Here is a 16,281-nt window from a genome sequence, read left to right as displayed (position 1 = left end):
TATCAACTATAATGTCAATTAATAATTTTTTTATTTTTTATGTAATATAAACATGATATGAGTAAAAGAAAACCTTACAATATTTTTTTAATTTTAAAATATTATTATATTTTCTTTTATCTTTTAAAGTGCTGATCTCTTTAAATATTTTTCACTGTTAATATCATTTTAAGATATTGTTTCAAACTTTTAGAGATTTAAAAAAAATTAAATACTTTATAATATGGTGATGGTTTTATTTTAAGTCTCTAAATTTTAATTTACTGAAATCAAATTTTTATATCTACTATAAAATAAGTAAATGAGGAATTGGGTGGGGATAGAGGAATCATTCCCCACGTGGGGATTCTCCATCCCCAACCCACTAAATTTATTGGGAAATAGGGTGGGGAATGGAGGCAAAAATTTTTAATGGGAGAATGGGGTAGGCATCCCCACCCCCACCCCGCCCTATTGCCATCCCTAATGAAATTCAACTCAAAGGCCGAACCGCCGGAGCCTTTAAATACTTCTATGCTACCAAGTAGTAGGACGAACGCACAATGATGAATTATTTCTTCCTCCTCCATGGATGTAATTCGGTTTCATCTTCTTATGTTCTCTTTCTTTTCTTTTTTTTTTTCTCTTTAAAAAAATTGAAATGATCTTCTTATGTTCGCTCAAAATAGGATCGTATGAGCTGTAAGAGAGTATGTTCGATGGTCATGAAATTAAAGATCATTCCTCGCACAGTGGCACAAGATAGTATTGTTCAAACACGTTAGAGCTCTTAGCTCGTTCGCCAGTAAAATTAAAGTTGAAATCAAATTAGCTAAAGAATGATTATACTGATAGACTACTCTTTCTGTACAACAGTAACAACTTAAGAATGTAAATAATGTACAAAATAGAGTCAACGACTGAAAGCAGAACTAATTAAGCATAACAAATTCTCCTAGGATGATGACAGTTGCTGTGACGATCAGGTTCAGGTAATGCGATGACACTAGATCCCCTAGCCTTCCTCACATTTTGGTTGAGCATTAATTTCCTCACCCTCTCTGCACCTTCCCACTTCTCATTCATAGTATATAAATCACAAATAAGAGTGAAAACCCCGCCATCATTCTCTGGCTTTACCATCCTTAATGCCTGCTTAATCACTCTTTCAGCCATGTCAAACTGCTTATGCTCCTTACAAGCAGCCAGGAAAGAACCCCAGATAATAACATTGGGTTCAAGCCTCATTGTTCTAATAACCTCATAAGCTTCCTCCAAAAACCCTGCCTTGCCAAACAAGTCAACCATGCATCCATAATGCTGAATTCTTGGCTCCAAATCATACTCTTCATCAATCATCTTGAAATACTTTCGCCCCTCATCCACTAACCCCGTATGCACGCACGCAGTAAGAACCCCTGTGAACGTCATTTCATTAGGTTTCACTCCCGTTGCTTGCATCATTTCGAACAAAGACAATGCATCCTCACTATAACCACGATGTGCCGACCCACAAATCAATGCAGTCCAGGAAATCACATTCCTTTCCTCCATCAATTCAAAAACCATGAGGGCATACTTTAAGAAACCGCACTTTGCGTACATGTCAACCAAAATGGTTGCAATTTGCTCATTCAACTCCCACTCGTTTTTTACTATGAACCCGTGAGCAGATTTCCCCATCAATAAACCAACAGAACCCAAGTGAGAACATCCTGAAAGAACTGCTCCAATTGTCATTTGGTCAGGTGTTAGCCCCTCGTTGCTAATCATTTCTCGAAAAAGCTTCAACCCAGGATCATAAGCACCGGCATTCAAATACGCAGCAATCATGGCAGACCACGATGCAACATTCCTCAAGGGCATCCGTTCGAAGAAGTCACGCGCTTCGCAAACGTTGCCAGACTTTGAATACCCTTTTATCATCGTATTCCACGTGACAGCATTTCTCTCAGGCAATTCATCGAACAGTTTACGTGCGAACCCGAATGACGTAACTACGTACTCATGGAGAAGAGAAGTGGCCACGTATACGTGGGAAATGAAACCTAGTTTGAGAATATGAGAGTGGAGGTGGTGAATAACAGTGAGATTGTTGAAATGGGTGCATGATTTGAGAATGTGGAGTATAGAGAAACTATCGGAGGGAACCGATTGGCGATGCATTTGTGAGAAAAGTTGCATGGCGTTGTTGGATGAGGAAGCATCTTTTATGGCTAAAGCCCATGTGTTTAAGTGTTTGATAAAATGGCAATTTTGATATTTTGTTGTGGGTTTTAGCTGGCGATTGATCACAAGCATAACTTTCTTCTTCGCTTCTATACAGCTCCCATGGCTTTCTGTGTAAAGTTTTGCATTTTTGTGTTACGGTGTCCTAACTTTGGAGCCCAATTTTACCTGAGCAAATGCTAACTGGACAAAACAATGACAAAAATTTTTTAGTTAACTTTGAGAAATTTTTTTAAAAGAAAAATGTAAAATCATTAAAAAAAATTTAAAAAAATTCACATAAATGTTTTTACTTTTATCATATTTTTATTCCTTCATCATTTTCTATTTTATTATGCCCAGGGTATATTGGGTCTTAATTATTGAAAGCTTATTTTAATAATTCTTGCAAAATGGAATTAGTAATTGTTAATTATAAGAAATAGATTCATAAAGTCTATCAAACATTTAGTTGACGTGTTTTTAGAATTAACCCAATCAGGAAATTTGGCAATAATAAGAAAATTGTTTTCATTTTTGAGAATGAAAATATGCTAGCACTTATGAAAAACGATTTATATGTTAAAAATAAATTACATGTTTGTATCTGTAAAATGAAGTTTCCGTATTAAAAATGAAAACAATTTGATTTTCTTGCCCTCGAAAAAAAAAAGTCAATTCGCTAACTTTGGATTTTTACTAACCACAAACGGTTTTTTGTCCCTTTTTTTTTTTTTTCTAACTTTGCATTTATTTCTAGCAAATAGTAAAATTAAAATTTTCCCAAGACACTATACTATTTCAACTTTTCAAGGCAATACAAAAAGCAACTTTCCAAGAAAAGAAAAATAAAAGCACTATTTTCTTATAATTTACCAGCATTAAAAAAAAAATAATAAGTTAGACCTGCTCTAAAAGTGACGGAATAGCCCTATTATATTTAAAGGAAAAAAAATCCAATACGAGTATGTTATATTTCTTATTTAAATCATATTATGTCTATCTTATCGAATTCTTTTCATAAAGATGCAATTTTTTTATTTTTTATTTTTATTGAATGATCACATCAGTTAAAGGTAATTGACTTATCATTTTAAGAATTTTAAGCAACAGAAAAGGGTATAGTGAATTGCAAGGGTGTTAATACGTGATAGTTTTACCAAGTTTAGGGGGTACATATCGGTATCATTTGTCCATTAAATTTTTTTTTTAAAAAAAAAGGGAATAGTAGTATGAATTCTTAGAAAAGCTTGATTAAATTTACTTTCTGGAGCTGAATTTTATTCTTTTGAATTTTGGAAAGATGCACCTTGTAGAAGTATTATGTTAATTAGATTAATTTTTATTTCTCTTTCGTCGTACAATTAGTTCACCGTTTCACAAATAGGCAATAGCTTGATTTGACATTGTTATGGGCTCAAGTATCTTTGTAATTCATATGCATATAGTATCCTAGAAGACTGATTTGTGTGCCCAATGTTGCTTTGCTACGGGACTACTGTTTTTTAAAGTATTAATTCTTTCGATTTGTCCATGAATAAAAATAAAACAATGAAAGTGGCAGTTTCAAGAGAACTAACGTTTTTTTTTTCGAATGATCTGAAAATTTTAGCTGAACTAATTTATAACCGACAACATAAGATGATGATAACTACATATAATATATATGAAAATATAATTAATCTTGATTATACATGGGTTTGGCTCAGTAGTTTTCAAATAGCTTTATTTATTTATTTTTTACCTATACAAATTTCTTGCAATATTTTTTATTTGTATTATTCTTCTTTGATCCAAAACATCTCCCCTCAAGAAAATTATGTATCCCTTAGTTAGAATCAATCTGTGAAAAATCAGCATAAAAACTTTTTTTTTTTTTAATCTATAAGAAAAAATAGTAGTTCAAAAAATTTACAAGAGAGAGTCTTAATTTTTTTGTTTCCAAATATGGCTCTCACAATTATGAAGAGATTTAGGCAGCATTCTTTTTTTTTTTTTTTGTTTAAAATCTGAATGGGTCTAAATTTAACTGAAGTTTAAATAAGTCTGAATACATATGTCTGAATAACATATTTGTTTTTCTGTTTTTAATATATGAATATAAGTGTTAAGTGTTGAGTGTTAGAAAATGTATATTTATAAAGGAGAAAACCATCATTTTACATTTCAAGTTTTACTAACAACTCTTACTTTTATGTATTTAACCTTCTTGTGATGTAATTACGTGTGTGTTATTTTAATTAAGTATTTTATGGGCATTATAGTCATTTCACAATAAAGAAGAGATCAGACGGCAAAACGGACATCACTTTTGAACTCAGGACGATCGAAAACCTTAGGAGGAGCATAAAAGGAAAAATGGCACTATTCACATGTACGGTACTATTCACGTATACGGTACTGTATATGTTACTGTTCACGGCACTGTTCACATAGACGGATCGATGGCGTGGCATTGACCGATGATGTGGCATTGACTGATGAAGTGTCACGATCCTGTTGGACTAAAATTCTTATGTACTGTTGATGGTGACGTGGCAGCATATCAGTGGACGAAAAATCTCGCGTACGGTGCATGCATTACACAGGATTATTTTCAACCAAACCGTGTTACTGTTCATCCGGGTCAAACCGTGTTACTGTTCATCCACGTGGTCAAACTGTGGACTGTTGACTGATGACGTGGCGCAATCCTGAGCGTCCAAACTGTTTTTAATCCGATGGCCATGATTTACTCCATGTATCTATAAAAAGGGGGCCTCCCCCCCCCTAATTGGATATCTCTAAATCCATTTTCTGTAATTCCTTCTCCATCTTGTATTTTCTTTGTATTTTAATAAATTCCCTTTTTGCCCCTAATTCAATTATGAGTAGCTAATTTTCTTTCAAGCTTGGCTTGAAGGTGAAGTCTCAACATGTGTCATGGGCTTAATTTGGTAAATTTATTTTCTCTTCCCCTCTAGTTTTTGTGGATGTTTTGACTTCTCGTCGACAAATAATAATAATCTTGTCTAGATACCGCCTTGGTTACACCGGCTCTCTAGTATAAGGTTATTATTATTTGGCACGATAAGCCCTTAGCACCATATTGATTAGAGCGTGGTTCATGAGGTGTGGATTCCCCCCTCATGATTTAATTGGCATTAATACGGATTATTTAGCCCATGATGCATGTTGATACGGATCCAGATACCCAAGTACGTCAATTTAATCGATTTTCTCTACAATTTATTTTCGTCATTGCAATTCCAATTTTAGCATATTTTAAATCACTTCCACCACAATTCCAACCACCCATTTACAAAATTATTTCTATATATAATTAAAAATCCACCTCCTCGTGGGATCGACATTCGTCACCATTAGTCTATACTACAATAGATTCGTGCGCTTGCGAGTACATTAAAATTTGCACAACATTAAGTTGTTTGTTTTTCAAAAGAAAACATTTGAAATATGATATTTTGACATATATAATCTCATAAATATTAACAATACTTATATTTTTTGGGTAAACATGTGGCAAGTTATAAATAAGTTATTTGATTAGTAAAAAAATGATAATATTTACCTTAACAAAGCATGAAAAATAAAATATGTATTTAAGAAAAATAAAATATGTATCTAATACATAATATATTATATTTATATTGTTATTTTAGTATATTATATTGATATTTTTTCTTGTTAATTACATAAGTCAATCAAGAATTGTTTAATCATTAAAATTAAAATTAATGTATTAAATAAAATTCAAAATATATTATAAAAATAGTAAATACAAACACGAAAAGATGGACCAAATTATAAATTACACTCACCTAAAGTTCTATTATGCTTAAAATCCCTCATGCTCAAAAGCCAAAAAAAAAAAAAAAAAAACATAGTTGAATACACGTATATAACAAAAAAAGGATACATAAAAAAATAATAAAAGGATAATTCATATAATAAGAAATAAATTTATTTAATAATAACATTAATGAGAGAAAATATTAAAGTTATATTTATTTATTTTTCTATTTAAATAAAAGTCAGAATATTTAATTTTTTTCATTCGAATCTCAACATCTTATAATAAGATATAAGTGATAAAAAAATAAATAAAATGAAAATTGTAAATGTAAAAAAAAAAAAGATTCAGACTTTACACAAAAATCAAACAAACCCTTAACTTTTCACAGAATAGACAAGAGAAGAAGATATCAAATATCAACCAACTCAACTAAAGAGTTACTTGACAAGAATGTCTTAATCAACCATAACAAATATCGATACTATAAAATAAAAATATATCACATATACATTTATTTTGATATTTATTAATTATTGTGAGATTATCAAAAGAATAAGAAAATTAAGTACTCCGACAAATTTGAAATTAATAAGTAATCATGAAAGCTACAAATTGTAAAATGAAAAAAAAAAAAAAAAAAGACACACCCCTCCCACTAATAAATTAATCAACACGTCCATATATCTGATGATTTGGGATCGGTATGATATATTACCAAATACAGCTGGGCAGCTACCAAAAGCAACTGAAGTCAAGTTATGTTATTGTCAAATTAAGACTCGCGTCTTTGCAATAAATATGTTTGTCGGTTTGAAGTGAAGACTTCGATCATCACTTGAACACTTCATCTTCCCTCATTATTTAATTTCTAAAGCATGGAAATCGATGTCCTTATTTTTTTTTTTATTTTTTTTTTCTTGGTGCCATTAGAAAGGCAATGCCCAAAACAAATTATTTCATTCCTCTCTTTGCGTACGTACTCAAATGATATAAAACTTCATGAAATTTATGCAATTAATTATTTTGTTGCTTGAATTTTTAGAAATAGACAAACTGGCTTTGCAATGCTAGAGGTGTTTTTGGTCAAAATTTTAATGTTAATATATATAAAACACAGCTGGCCAAAACCACAAAACACACTCCATTGTTTTTAATTATAGAGGAAAAATTTTACATGTATTTGTGTTGATTACAACTAAGTCCCGTATTTGAGTTTAAATTTAGGTAACCCTAAATTTTGTTCTTTATTTTCTAACTATATTATATATGTATTATGTATGGTCTAGTGTTGTAAAACTTAATTTGAATGTCATCAACATAAAAACTGGTGGTGTTGTAGTTGTACATTCATATATAATTAAACCTAAACACACACAAGGATTGCTTTTTGGATCCAAGTGATGAACTTTAAATTTTAAAACATGCAAGTCGTACGTAAAATTGTTTAAAAAATAAACCAAACATGCTGGAAACAGTGGAACCGGCTAAGTTACTTTCAAACTTCTCTAAATTTCCGAGTGGCTGGAACACTATTCTGACTGAATACGCTAAAGACTTCAAAACCCATTTCGTAATGAACTAAATAAAATAACAACCATGGCAATGATGGTTGCAGCTATCAGCCAATCACCTTAATAAATACCTATACGATTCGATATATTTGAAGAAAAAAAAAAAAAAAAACTTTACCGGCAAGATTTCAAGCTTAATATATTTTAATTTCCTAACAATATTTAGATGCTGACCATCTTCCCGAACACATTAAATCACTCATAATATATAATCTGAATAAGAAGTTGATAACAATTAATTTTGTTTTGTTTTTTCCGAGTAAAATCTACCCATATTTATAATTAAAAATATGCTCAAACTTGTCTTGGTCAAATTGACAAATGACCATAAGCATGTAGCAATTCAGACAATAAAGTAAAAAGGGTAGGGTTAAAAGACACCCACGTGATCCGTATGGTTGCGGAAGAAGAAGGGAAACGGACTCAAGAGTTGTTTCGTGCATTGAGAATAGTATTATTAAAAGGATGGTTAGTGTTAATGTATGAGTATGAGAGAGATTATATAACAACCGCAAGTGTGCATGCTGTACAAGAAAAGAAACCCCTATGGATCGATGGACATATAAACAATAAGTATATTTGGAGATCTGAGAAAGAATGCATAAAGAAGTTGAAATGAGTTGATATATTATCAAGACATTGATAGCTCGACAAGTGGGGATAATCAAGTTTGTTTGGCTTTTGAACATTGAAAATGAATTCTAAAATTAAGATCATGATCATACTAAATGTCGGTAACAATAATTTATAGAGGACAATTTATAGTGGAACGGTACTCCATCAAGCCTAATCATGCAATTCAGGTCCCCTCCTTCACACAAGGGGAAAAAAAGCTATGGCTTAATCTGCTGTATTTAGTCAATTGCTAATTCTAGAAGGTTGAGGCAAAAAGCTTAGCAATGTCAGAGCATTGATTTGGCTATAAACTTTTATTTTCTTTTCTAGTAACAACAGACATTCTAAAATTAAGAAATTTTTGAGTGTTATTGGAGCACTATTCCTTTTCCATTTATTCATTGTCATGTGTATGATTCAACTAATCATGATAATATACACATACTCATGTGGCAAGTAATAAATGGATGAGGAGAACTGCTCCTTGAACATCTAAGACCTTTTTCCTAAAATTTTATCTCAAATATTGTGGCATGGATGTATCATTATTCATTTAGTAATTAATAATTTTAACAACTTTCATATGAATTAATTATTATCATCTCACCATTTAATTGATAAATGTTATATCACTTGAGATAAAATTTTAAAATAAAATTTTGAGATGTACAAGACTCCTCTTTTTTTTTCCCTCCCTCTCTTTTGAGTCAACAATTCTTTTTTTGTGTAACCTAATATAATTATCTTGACTTTGCATCTTTTCATGGTACTATAACTAGTTTAATTTAAGACAGAAAAGCAATGGATTTTATATTTAGCACTTATTTTGAGGCAAAAAAACAAAAATGACAATCAATGAAATATTATTAAAATTAAGCGGGTTTGGAGGGTTTTAAAACATGTAAGGAAAACAATTGATTTCACCAAACTGGAGCAGAGTTTTGGTTGCTTTCCACTTGTTTAATTGATAGAACTTTTTATTTTTATTTTTATTTTTAATAAAAGAAATAGAATATATAGGAAGACGACTTTGATTTGAGTCTCACTCGCATCATGATTAGCCGAAGATTTGATTTACATTCATGTACTATTTTTGGCGGCAAGTGACACGTGGCATCAACCTCTAGCTAAGAAAAATAAAAAGAGCATACTCCATGATTACTCTTTTATTCTAGCCTAGAGAAACATTTCCACTTTGCCCTTGCTGTAATGATTCTTGGGTGAAACCAGAGATTGACATTTCTCTAAAAGGTCTGAAGAACACATATGCACTGCACAAAGTCTGTGTGCTTTAAACTTGTCACGGCTTTGCTGCTTTGCTTTTCCACGTGATTTCCTCTCAGAAACAATTAAATAAAAATTATAGTTTAATAACAGAAAAACCAAAGGGTGAAATCATGACTCATGAAAGCGGATATAACCAATCATCATCATCTTCGTTGACACCAAGAAAATTGACACCCTTAAGCAACGGTTGAGTGGAGAAAGGGTACATATTATGCCCTACTATTTATTTAATATATATGCATATACTTCACATGAATTTATGCATATGGCTGTATTCATATAATTATACATGATTTTTTTTTTCTTTTCGTGTGTAATAAGAATCAAGCCTATAATTGCTAGGCGCATTATCTTACATTGGATATGAGAATAAAGTTAGAGGCAATTCTGATCCAGTGGCCAGGACCCTACACTCACAACTGTGAGGGTAGCGGTTCGAGCCCCGCGATGCATGTAGATGTTTATTTTCTTCCTTAATTATATTATATAATTAAGTGAAGGCAATCTTCTCCTTTTCGAAATGTGAATGTAGTAGATCTCCCTCGAATATTTGAGAGGGTAAAATTTGGGCAGTGCTATATAAGAATTAATGTAAACTAATCCCAGTAATTGTCTGATTGTAAATATTAGTTGTAAATCTCATATAATATGAGTTGTAATCTGAGCATTAGTCTAATGTAATTCAAAAAAAGAAAAGAAAAATTTTATAAAAAAAAGAAAAGAAAAAACGTTAGAGGCAATTCATAAACTATCTTTTTTCGTTGTTAAAATTAAATTCATGCATAAGACAAGAACAAGTTACAAAGATCAATATAGCTGAAAATGAATATTAGGCAATATATTTGAGCTTCAATTCTTTTATGATCTAGACACATGAATTTCTGCATTAATAATTATTTGATATCGAAATACTTTAGATTACGCAGTGTGCATGTATATTTTTATTTGAGAATTACACTCCACCAATCAAATGCATAAAATTTTTCGGTTATGCGTGGATAGACACTGCTGTATGTCTAGCTATAATTTAACAATGCATTATATAGATGATTAAATAACGCAGTCGATCCAACCTCAAATTTCGCATTTAAAAAAAATGTGGAGAAGAAGCTGCATGTGGGATATATATAATACTACATGTAAAAGTTAAAAAATGGCACACGTATTATTGAATTAAATATTCAATATCAATGCACTAATATAATTGTCACCAATGAGTGACTCACTTTGCATCCTGACATTATATGTATAGTGAATTTTATAATTAGATGGTAATCATATTCTAGAGAGGAGAGAGAGAGCTATTTGTCTGGAAAGCTTTAATTTGCATGTTGAATTTTGATGCAAGAAATGATTTGTGTTATCTTTGAATCATTAAGTCTTCTCCAAAATCAATGGCCATATTATCATTCATCCTCCACCATTAATCATATCTCTTTTCCTTGGGTAGCTAGATAGATTGGATAATATCTTTTCATGCTATAAATAAAGTAAGCTAAATTGATTTTTTTGACCTCTATCTCCCTTAACTCGACTGGTTAAAAAAAACAAATTGATTGATAATCACTCAACCAATAAACCCCTTGAGAGAAGAAATTAGAATTAATTTCCTTCGTACAATTTTAAATAGAATTTCATATAAAGAAATAGGCTTATGTTAGCTAATCTATTGTATGTAACTTGCCCTAGTGGCAAGAAAATGACTAATATGATTTATTAACTAAGACTATGTTGAAAATTAAACTTACTTTCAATTTTTGCATGAGAAAGTAAAATTTCAACGAATTAACTTGACTCAGCAAGAAGAGAAGAAAATAACAATTATGTATTCTCCAAAAAAAAGTGGGCTCGAGAAATTCAACTCCAAAAAAAAAAGGCTATCAAAAGTGTATACAATAATATATAAACTATGTATTTTAATTATTGGTTTCTTGTTATATTGCCTGTCCTTGTGACAGGTGAAATATCATGGTACACTTCAATATCATGTTCATGGCTGTCTATAGAGACAAAGATGCACTTTAATTGACCTAATTAGACCCTCAAATTCTTAATATGTATATTGAGTCAATCTTTAAAAAAATGTTATTGTGCTTTCACCACTCTAGGGGTTAAGGTTCTTGCTTCTTTATCAAACTTCCTATTATTATTATTATTATTATTTTATTGTTTGTTCGTATAATATAAAAATCCTTTCAGAAAACAATTTAGATAAACTTTCGTAGAGATTTTCTAAGGTTTGTCAAAATATCAAATGGGTAAATTTTATTAACCATTAAAAAAGCTAACATTTTAATTTAATTGATTGTGATTGCAAAAAAAAAAAAAAAAAGTTAACCTCTAACCATTATGGAATCCAAATTCATATTAATAACAGTTTTGGGATCTTATTTAATTGAAAATTTAACATTTTCCTCGTACAGTTTTCAACTTTTATCCATTACTCCTATAATAGCTTTCATATTACCCAACTACCCCATGATGTCAAAAAGTTTAATAAAAAGAAAAAGTGAATGATATGTGACCATGATGAATTTTTCAGAGAAAATTTCGATATCAAGGAGAAATAGTGTATGATTGAAACTACGAGGGGAACTCGCGTAAAAGCTGAAAACTCTGAGAGGAAAAATGTCATTCTCCATCCTTTATTTATTTGCTAATAATTTAACAAAATTCAGAGGTTTTTGTAGAAGCACGAGCTAAATAGCTGAGTTACTCTCGACAGATGTGAGAGATTAATTTTTCTTATCACTCTCATCATATTCAGCTGGAGAATTGAGAGTTGTCTAAGATTTATACTATTAGTCCAAAAATTATTCTTGACTTATGTGGAAATTTTTTTCCCTATCAGTTTAGTAAGAAATCGTAGAATATATTAAAAGTAATACAACCAATTAATGTATGTATGACATTTGTAATTGAATTTAATATAACTACTACTTTTTTGTTGGTTTTTCAAAATAATACACACATATCATAATATCATTTACTACTTATTACCTTTAATGTATTTTAATATTTCTCCAGTTAAGCAAATTGTTCATTTTCTATTTTTCGCTTCTAGTTATCAGTGAATAAATTAATTAAGAAAAGTAATAATCAAGATGTTTGTGGTTCATATGGTTGAATTTGAAGCTGCCGAAACACTCAATGATACCCAGTTGGTCCTCCTCTCAATTAATGAGTACGCCTCAAGTTAAATTTTTTAGCCACTCTCTCTTTCTCTTTGTCTCTATCATAGAAGTATATCTAATGTAGGCAAATTATTTAAGAGAAAAACATCCACACTATATATAGAGAAGAGATCATTCACGATTTCAAAATTGGAAAAAGATACAAAGAAGCAAGCACGAAGCAGCATAGAAAAGATAAATTAAGCAGCTAGATAGCTCTACCTGTGTTAATTATTGAGAAGCTTGGGGAATTAATTGGCAGTATGGGACATAACTGCTGCAGCAAACAGAAAGTGAAGAGAGGGCTTTGGTCTCCAGAAGAAGACGAGAAGCTTATCAAACATGTCACCACCCATGGCCATGGCTCTTGGAGTTCTGTTCCTAAACTTGCAGGTGTATATATGTATATGTATTGATAATATTACACACAGGATGTTTTTCTTCTTTGACACTCCATTTTTCTCTTAACTCGTTTGCTACTAATATCGCAGGTTTGCAGAGATGTGGGAAAAGTTGCAGGCTGAGATGGATAAATTATTTGAGACCAGATCTGAAAAGGGGTTCATTTACAGAACAAGAAGAAAGGATCATCATTGATATTCATAGAATTTTAGGCAACAGATGGGCTCAGATAGCTAAGCATTTGCCTGGTAGAACAGACAATGAGGTGAAGAATTTTTGGAACTCTTGCATAAAAAAGAAGCTCATAGCGCGGGGGATAGATCCCAACACTCACAATCTCATCTCTCCAACAAGCTGCGCCCAAATTTATACAAACAGCACTTACAGCAATGCATGCAATAAGCTTCCTCATCAAGTCCAGCTTTCAAACTCACCGGTTTTCTTAGCAGATTCACATATGAAAGAGATCATTAAATCTCCTCATCTCACATCACCTTTTAATAATGTTTCTTCTCTTGATCTCATTAATACTACACAGTACTCTATATCACCATCAATACTGCATGAAATCTCATCATTGTTACCAGCCTCTGAATACCAAAACCCTAATCAGTTTTGGACTTTACCAGAGCAGAACCCACATGCTTCTTCAATGGAGTCTGCAAATCCATGCGGATTTGGGCTCATAGATGAGAATAATGGCCTGTTGGGTGGCAGCTGCTTTGAAATCACTGAAACAGATGCAGGAAAGGAGACGATGCTGCAGCCATTGATGATTGATGCTCAACAGGAGAAGGTTTGCGAAGTGGGAAATGGGAAAATAACAAATGAGTTAAATGATAATGGGCAAAACATGAATGCATTATTTGAGAGAGCCGACTTTGATTTTGATGATCATTTGGTGGAGTCTACAGCATTGTCGTGTGGAATGTATTGTAATTTCAGTCCCATAATGAACCAATTTGCATGGGATTAATCACTGACATGTATATTTTTGTCAGGAGTTGTCTCTCTAATGATCTAGATAGCTCTTTCTATGTAGTTGTCTCACGCGGTACTCTCAGTCTCAGACAAAATTAATGGTTGAATTAATCTCGTTAAATATGAAATAGACATTACAGTATTGTCTGTGTACCAGTTTGTGTCTTTTTATTTACTATATGTATTTTCTTGTTTTCTTAAAAGAAAAGAAATCTCTTTCGGTCTCGGTTTTTGGGTTCATGGGTCGAGGCTTTAACGGTCAACCAGACCGAACAAAAAGAGGAAATTGAATAGCACTTTAATGTCTCATTGACTTCGCTGCCTCAGTAAAATAACTCGACCTTAGTGGTCGGGGTTGGCTTTGGGATTAGGGTGTGCATATATGAATATGTATAGTTCTTTTTTTTTTTCCCTTTATCTTTTTAAGAGTAATGATATAGCTACAAACTCTTGTACAAACTTATTTTGTACAAACTGACGTGGCATGATAAGATTGGTTGAATTAAATATCACTTGGCCCACATGATTTGTTTTTATTATTTTATATTTTCATTTAACCAATGAATTAATGCCACGTCAGTTTGTACAAAATAAGTTTGTACAAGAGTTTGTGGCTGTATCATTACTCTCTTTTTAATCACGTTTAGTGAAATTATAATAAAAATGCCGTAATTTGCCTTCTAATATTTGGAAACTTATCTTTCCTTACTAGTAATAAGCACCAGGAGCATCAAACTTTCCCCCACATTTGTAAGGAAAGGAGTTACAGCCCAACTAGTTGAATGCATCCGTTGTAGTTAGTACACTGTACGTCAGTTTTAGGAATGTTGTGAACTATGAAACAATTGATGATTTCATAATTCAATACCCCAAGTTTTCATTAGTGATATGATGCAAAAAGATTATAATGATAATTGCTAAGAGTTTCGTTGATTGTTCGAACACCACGTCTTACTCTGCTATTGAGATCGAAGATTAGAGTCTTTCCGTTGTTGTTGGAGTTAGTTTTTCTATTTCTTTTTAAGTTGATTTTACTTTAGACTAATATGATACATTGAGACAAGTCTAAAAAAATTTGTTATGTATTCTATAATATAACAATAAAAAATAATTTAAAAATTAAGTCTAAAATTATATTCTGAAGGAGAAAATAATCAATGTACATATATTCAAAATTTTATTGTTAAATAAACAAAATAAAAATTGTTAGTTCCATTCTCATCATCTCATGCATCCATGGGAAAGTGAGAATCTGGTTACACAACAATATTACTGGATTCAAAATCTTATCGATCTATCTAACAATAAGGACAATGCAGATTAAAGAGGCACGTTCCAAGTAATATGGTAAAAATATTAAATAGATATAGATCGAGAACAAAACGGTTAATTAATAACTATGTTAACTAATTACTAAACCATAACAACAGCAATTAAAGCGTTAACAATGAATAATTAAATAGTGATGATGATAAAAAGTGGGAGGAGGGTTAATTTCTTAATAATTTTATCTTACATAAGTTCGGCAATTTAAAATAATTTGGGCTTTTAGGCCCAGGGACAGCATTACCTATTTGAGCTGTGTTGGGTCTGAGATTTTAAGTTAAACCCAACGTTAACACCCCCCCCCCCCCCCCCCCCCCAAAAAAAAATCTATTAAAATTATAAAAATAAACCAGTGACCAGTGTCTGTTACCAAGAGTCTGAGTTCGTATCTTAAAGGAAAATATTTGGCAGAGCTTAATGTATATATTTTGGTATTTTCTTTATATTATAGAAACTCATTTTGTACAAATTGATCAAACGTAAATTTATTAGTTGAATGAGAAGATAAAATAGTAAAAATAAATTATGCGAGGTAAGAGTGATTTAATCCAACTAATTAAATTATAACACGTCAATTTATATAAAATAAATATATACAAGAGTTTGTAATTTTATTATTACTCATAAATAAATAAATAAAAAAAAATATATATATATATTACTAGAGATTCATAAAATCAACCCTTACCGTTATCATAAACATATTCATATTTTTCAATTAAAAAAATGTTTACAAAAGCTTTTAAATATATTTATTTTTTCCTTTTAGAAATACAATTGTTATTATATATAATTTTTCATTTAAAAATATAATTTTAAAAAGTAAAATAATGTTATGAATTTCAGTAATTAAGTCTCAGTTGATATGATATTCAACTATTCAATAATAACGAAGTAATTTTATTTATTTATAAAATTTACTATCAAATAGGTTAATGATGCA

At 31.1% G+C, this 16,281-nt stretch overlaps 2 protein-coding genes across 2 annotated transcripts; one reads left to right on the top strand and one right to left on the bottom strand.

Moving 5' to 3' along the window:
* Positions 1-785: 785 nt before the first annotated feature.
* On the bottom strand, positions 786-2,492 carry LOC102612926 (pentatricopeptide repeat-containing protein At5g66520-like). The gene has a single exon (XM_006468527.4). It carries the CDS (start codon positions 2,278-2,280, stop codon positions 916-918), a length of 1,365 nt encoding a protein of 454 aa, XP_006468590.2. The 5' UTR covers positions 2,281-2,492; the 3' UTR covers positions 786-915.
* A 10,307-nt stretch (positions 2,493-12,799) lies between these two features.
* Positions 12,800-14,163, top strand: LOC112497189 (transcription factor MYB86-like). Its single transcript, XM_025094887.2, has 2 exons — positions 12,800-13,022; positions 13,121-14,163. Exons 1-2 carry the CDS (start codon positions 12,893-12,895, stop codon positions 14,005-14,007), a joined length of 1,017 nt encoding a protein of 338 aa, XP_024950655.1. The 5' UTR covers positions 12,800-12,892; the 3' UTR covers positions 14,008-14,163.
* Positions 14,164-16,281: the final 2,118 nt, after the last annotated feature.

The sequence above is a fragment of the Citrus sinensis genome, chromosome 2, assembly GCF_022201045.2.
Source record: "Citrus sinensis cultivar Valencia sweet orange chromosome 2, DVS_A1.0, whole genome shotgun sequence".
In the NCBI taxonomy this organism is placed as follows: Eukaryota; Viridiplantae; Streptophyta; class Magnoliopsida; order Sapindales; family Rutaceae; genus Citrus; species Citrus sinensis.
Note: the sequence above shows the minus strand (reverse complement) of the source record. Positions and strands in the feature narration are given on the sequence as shown.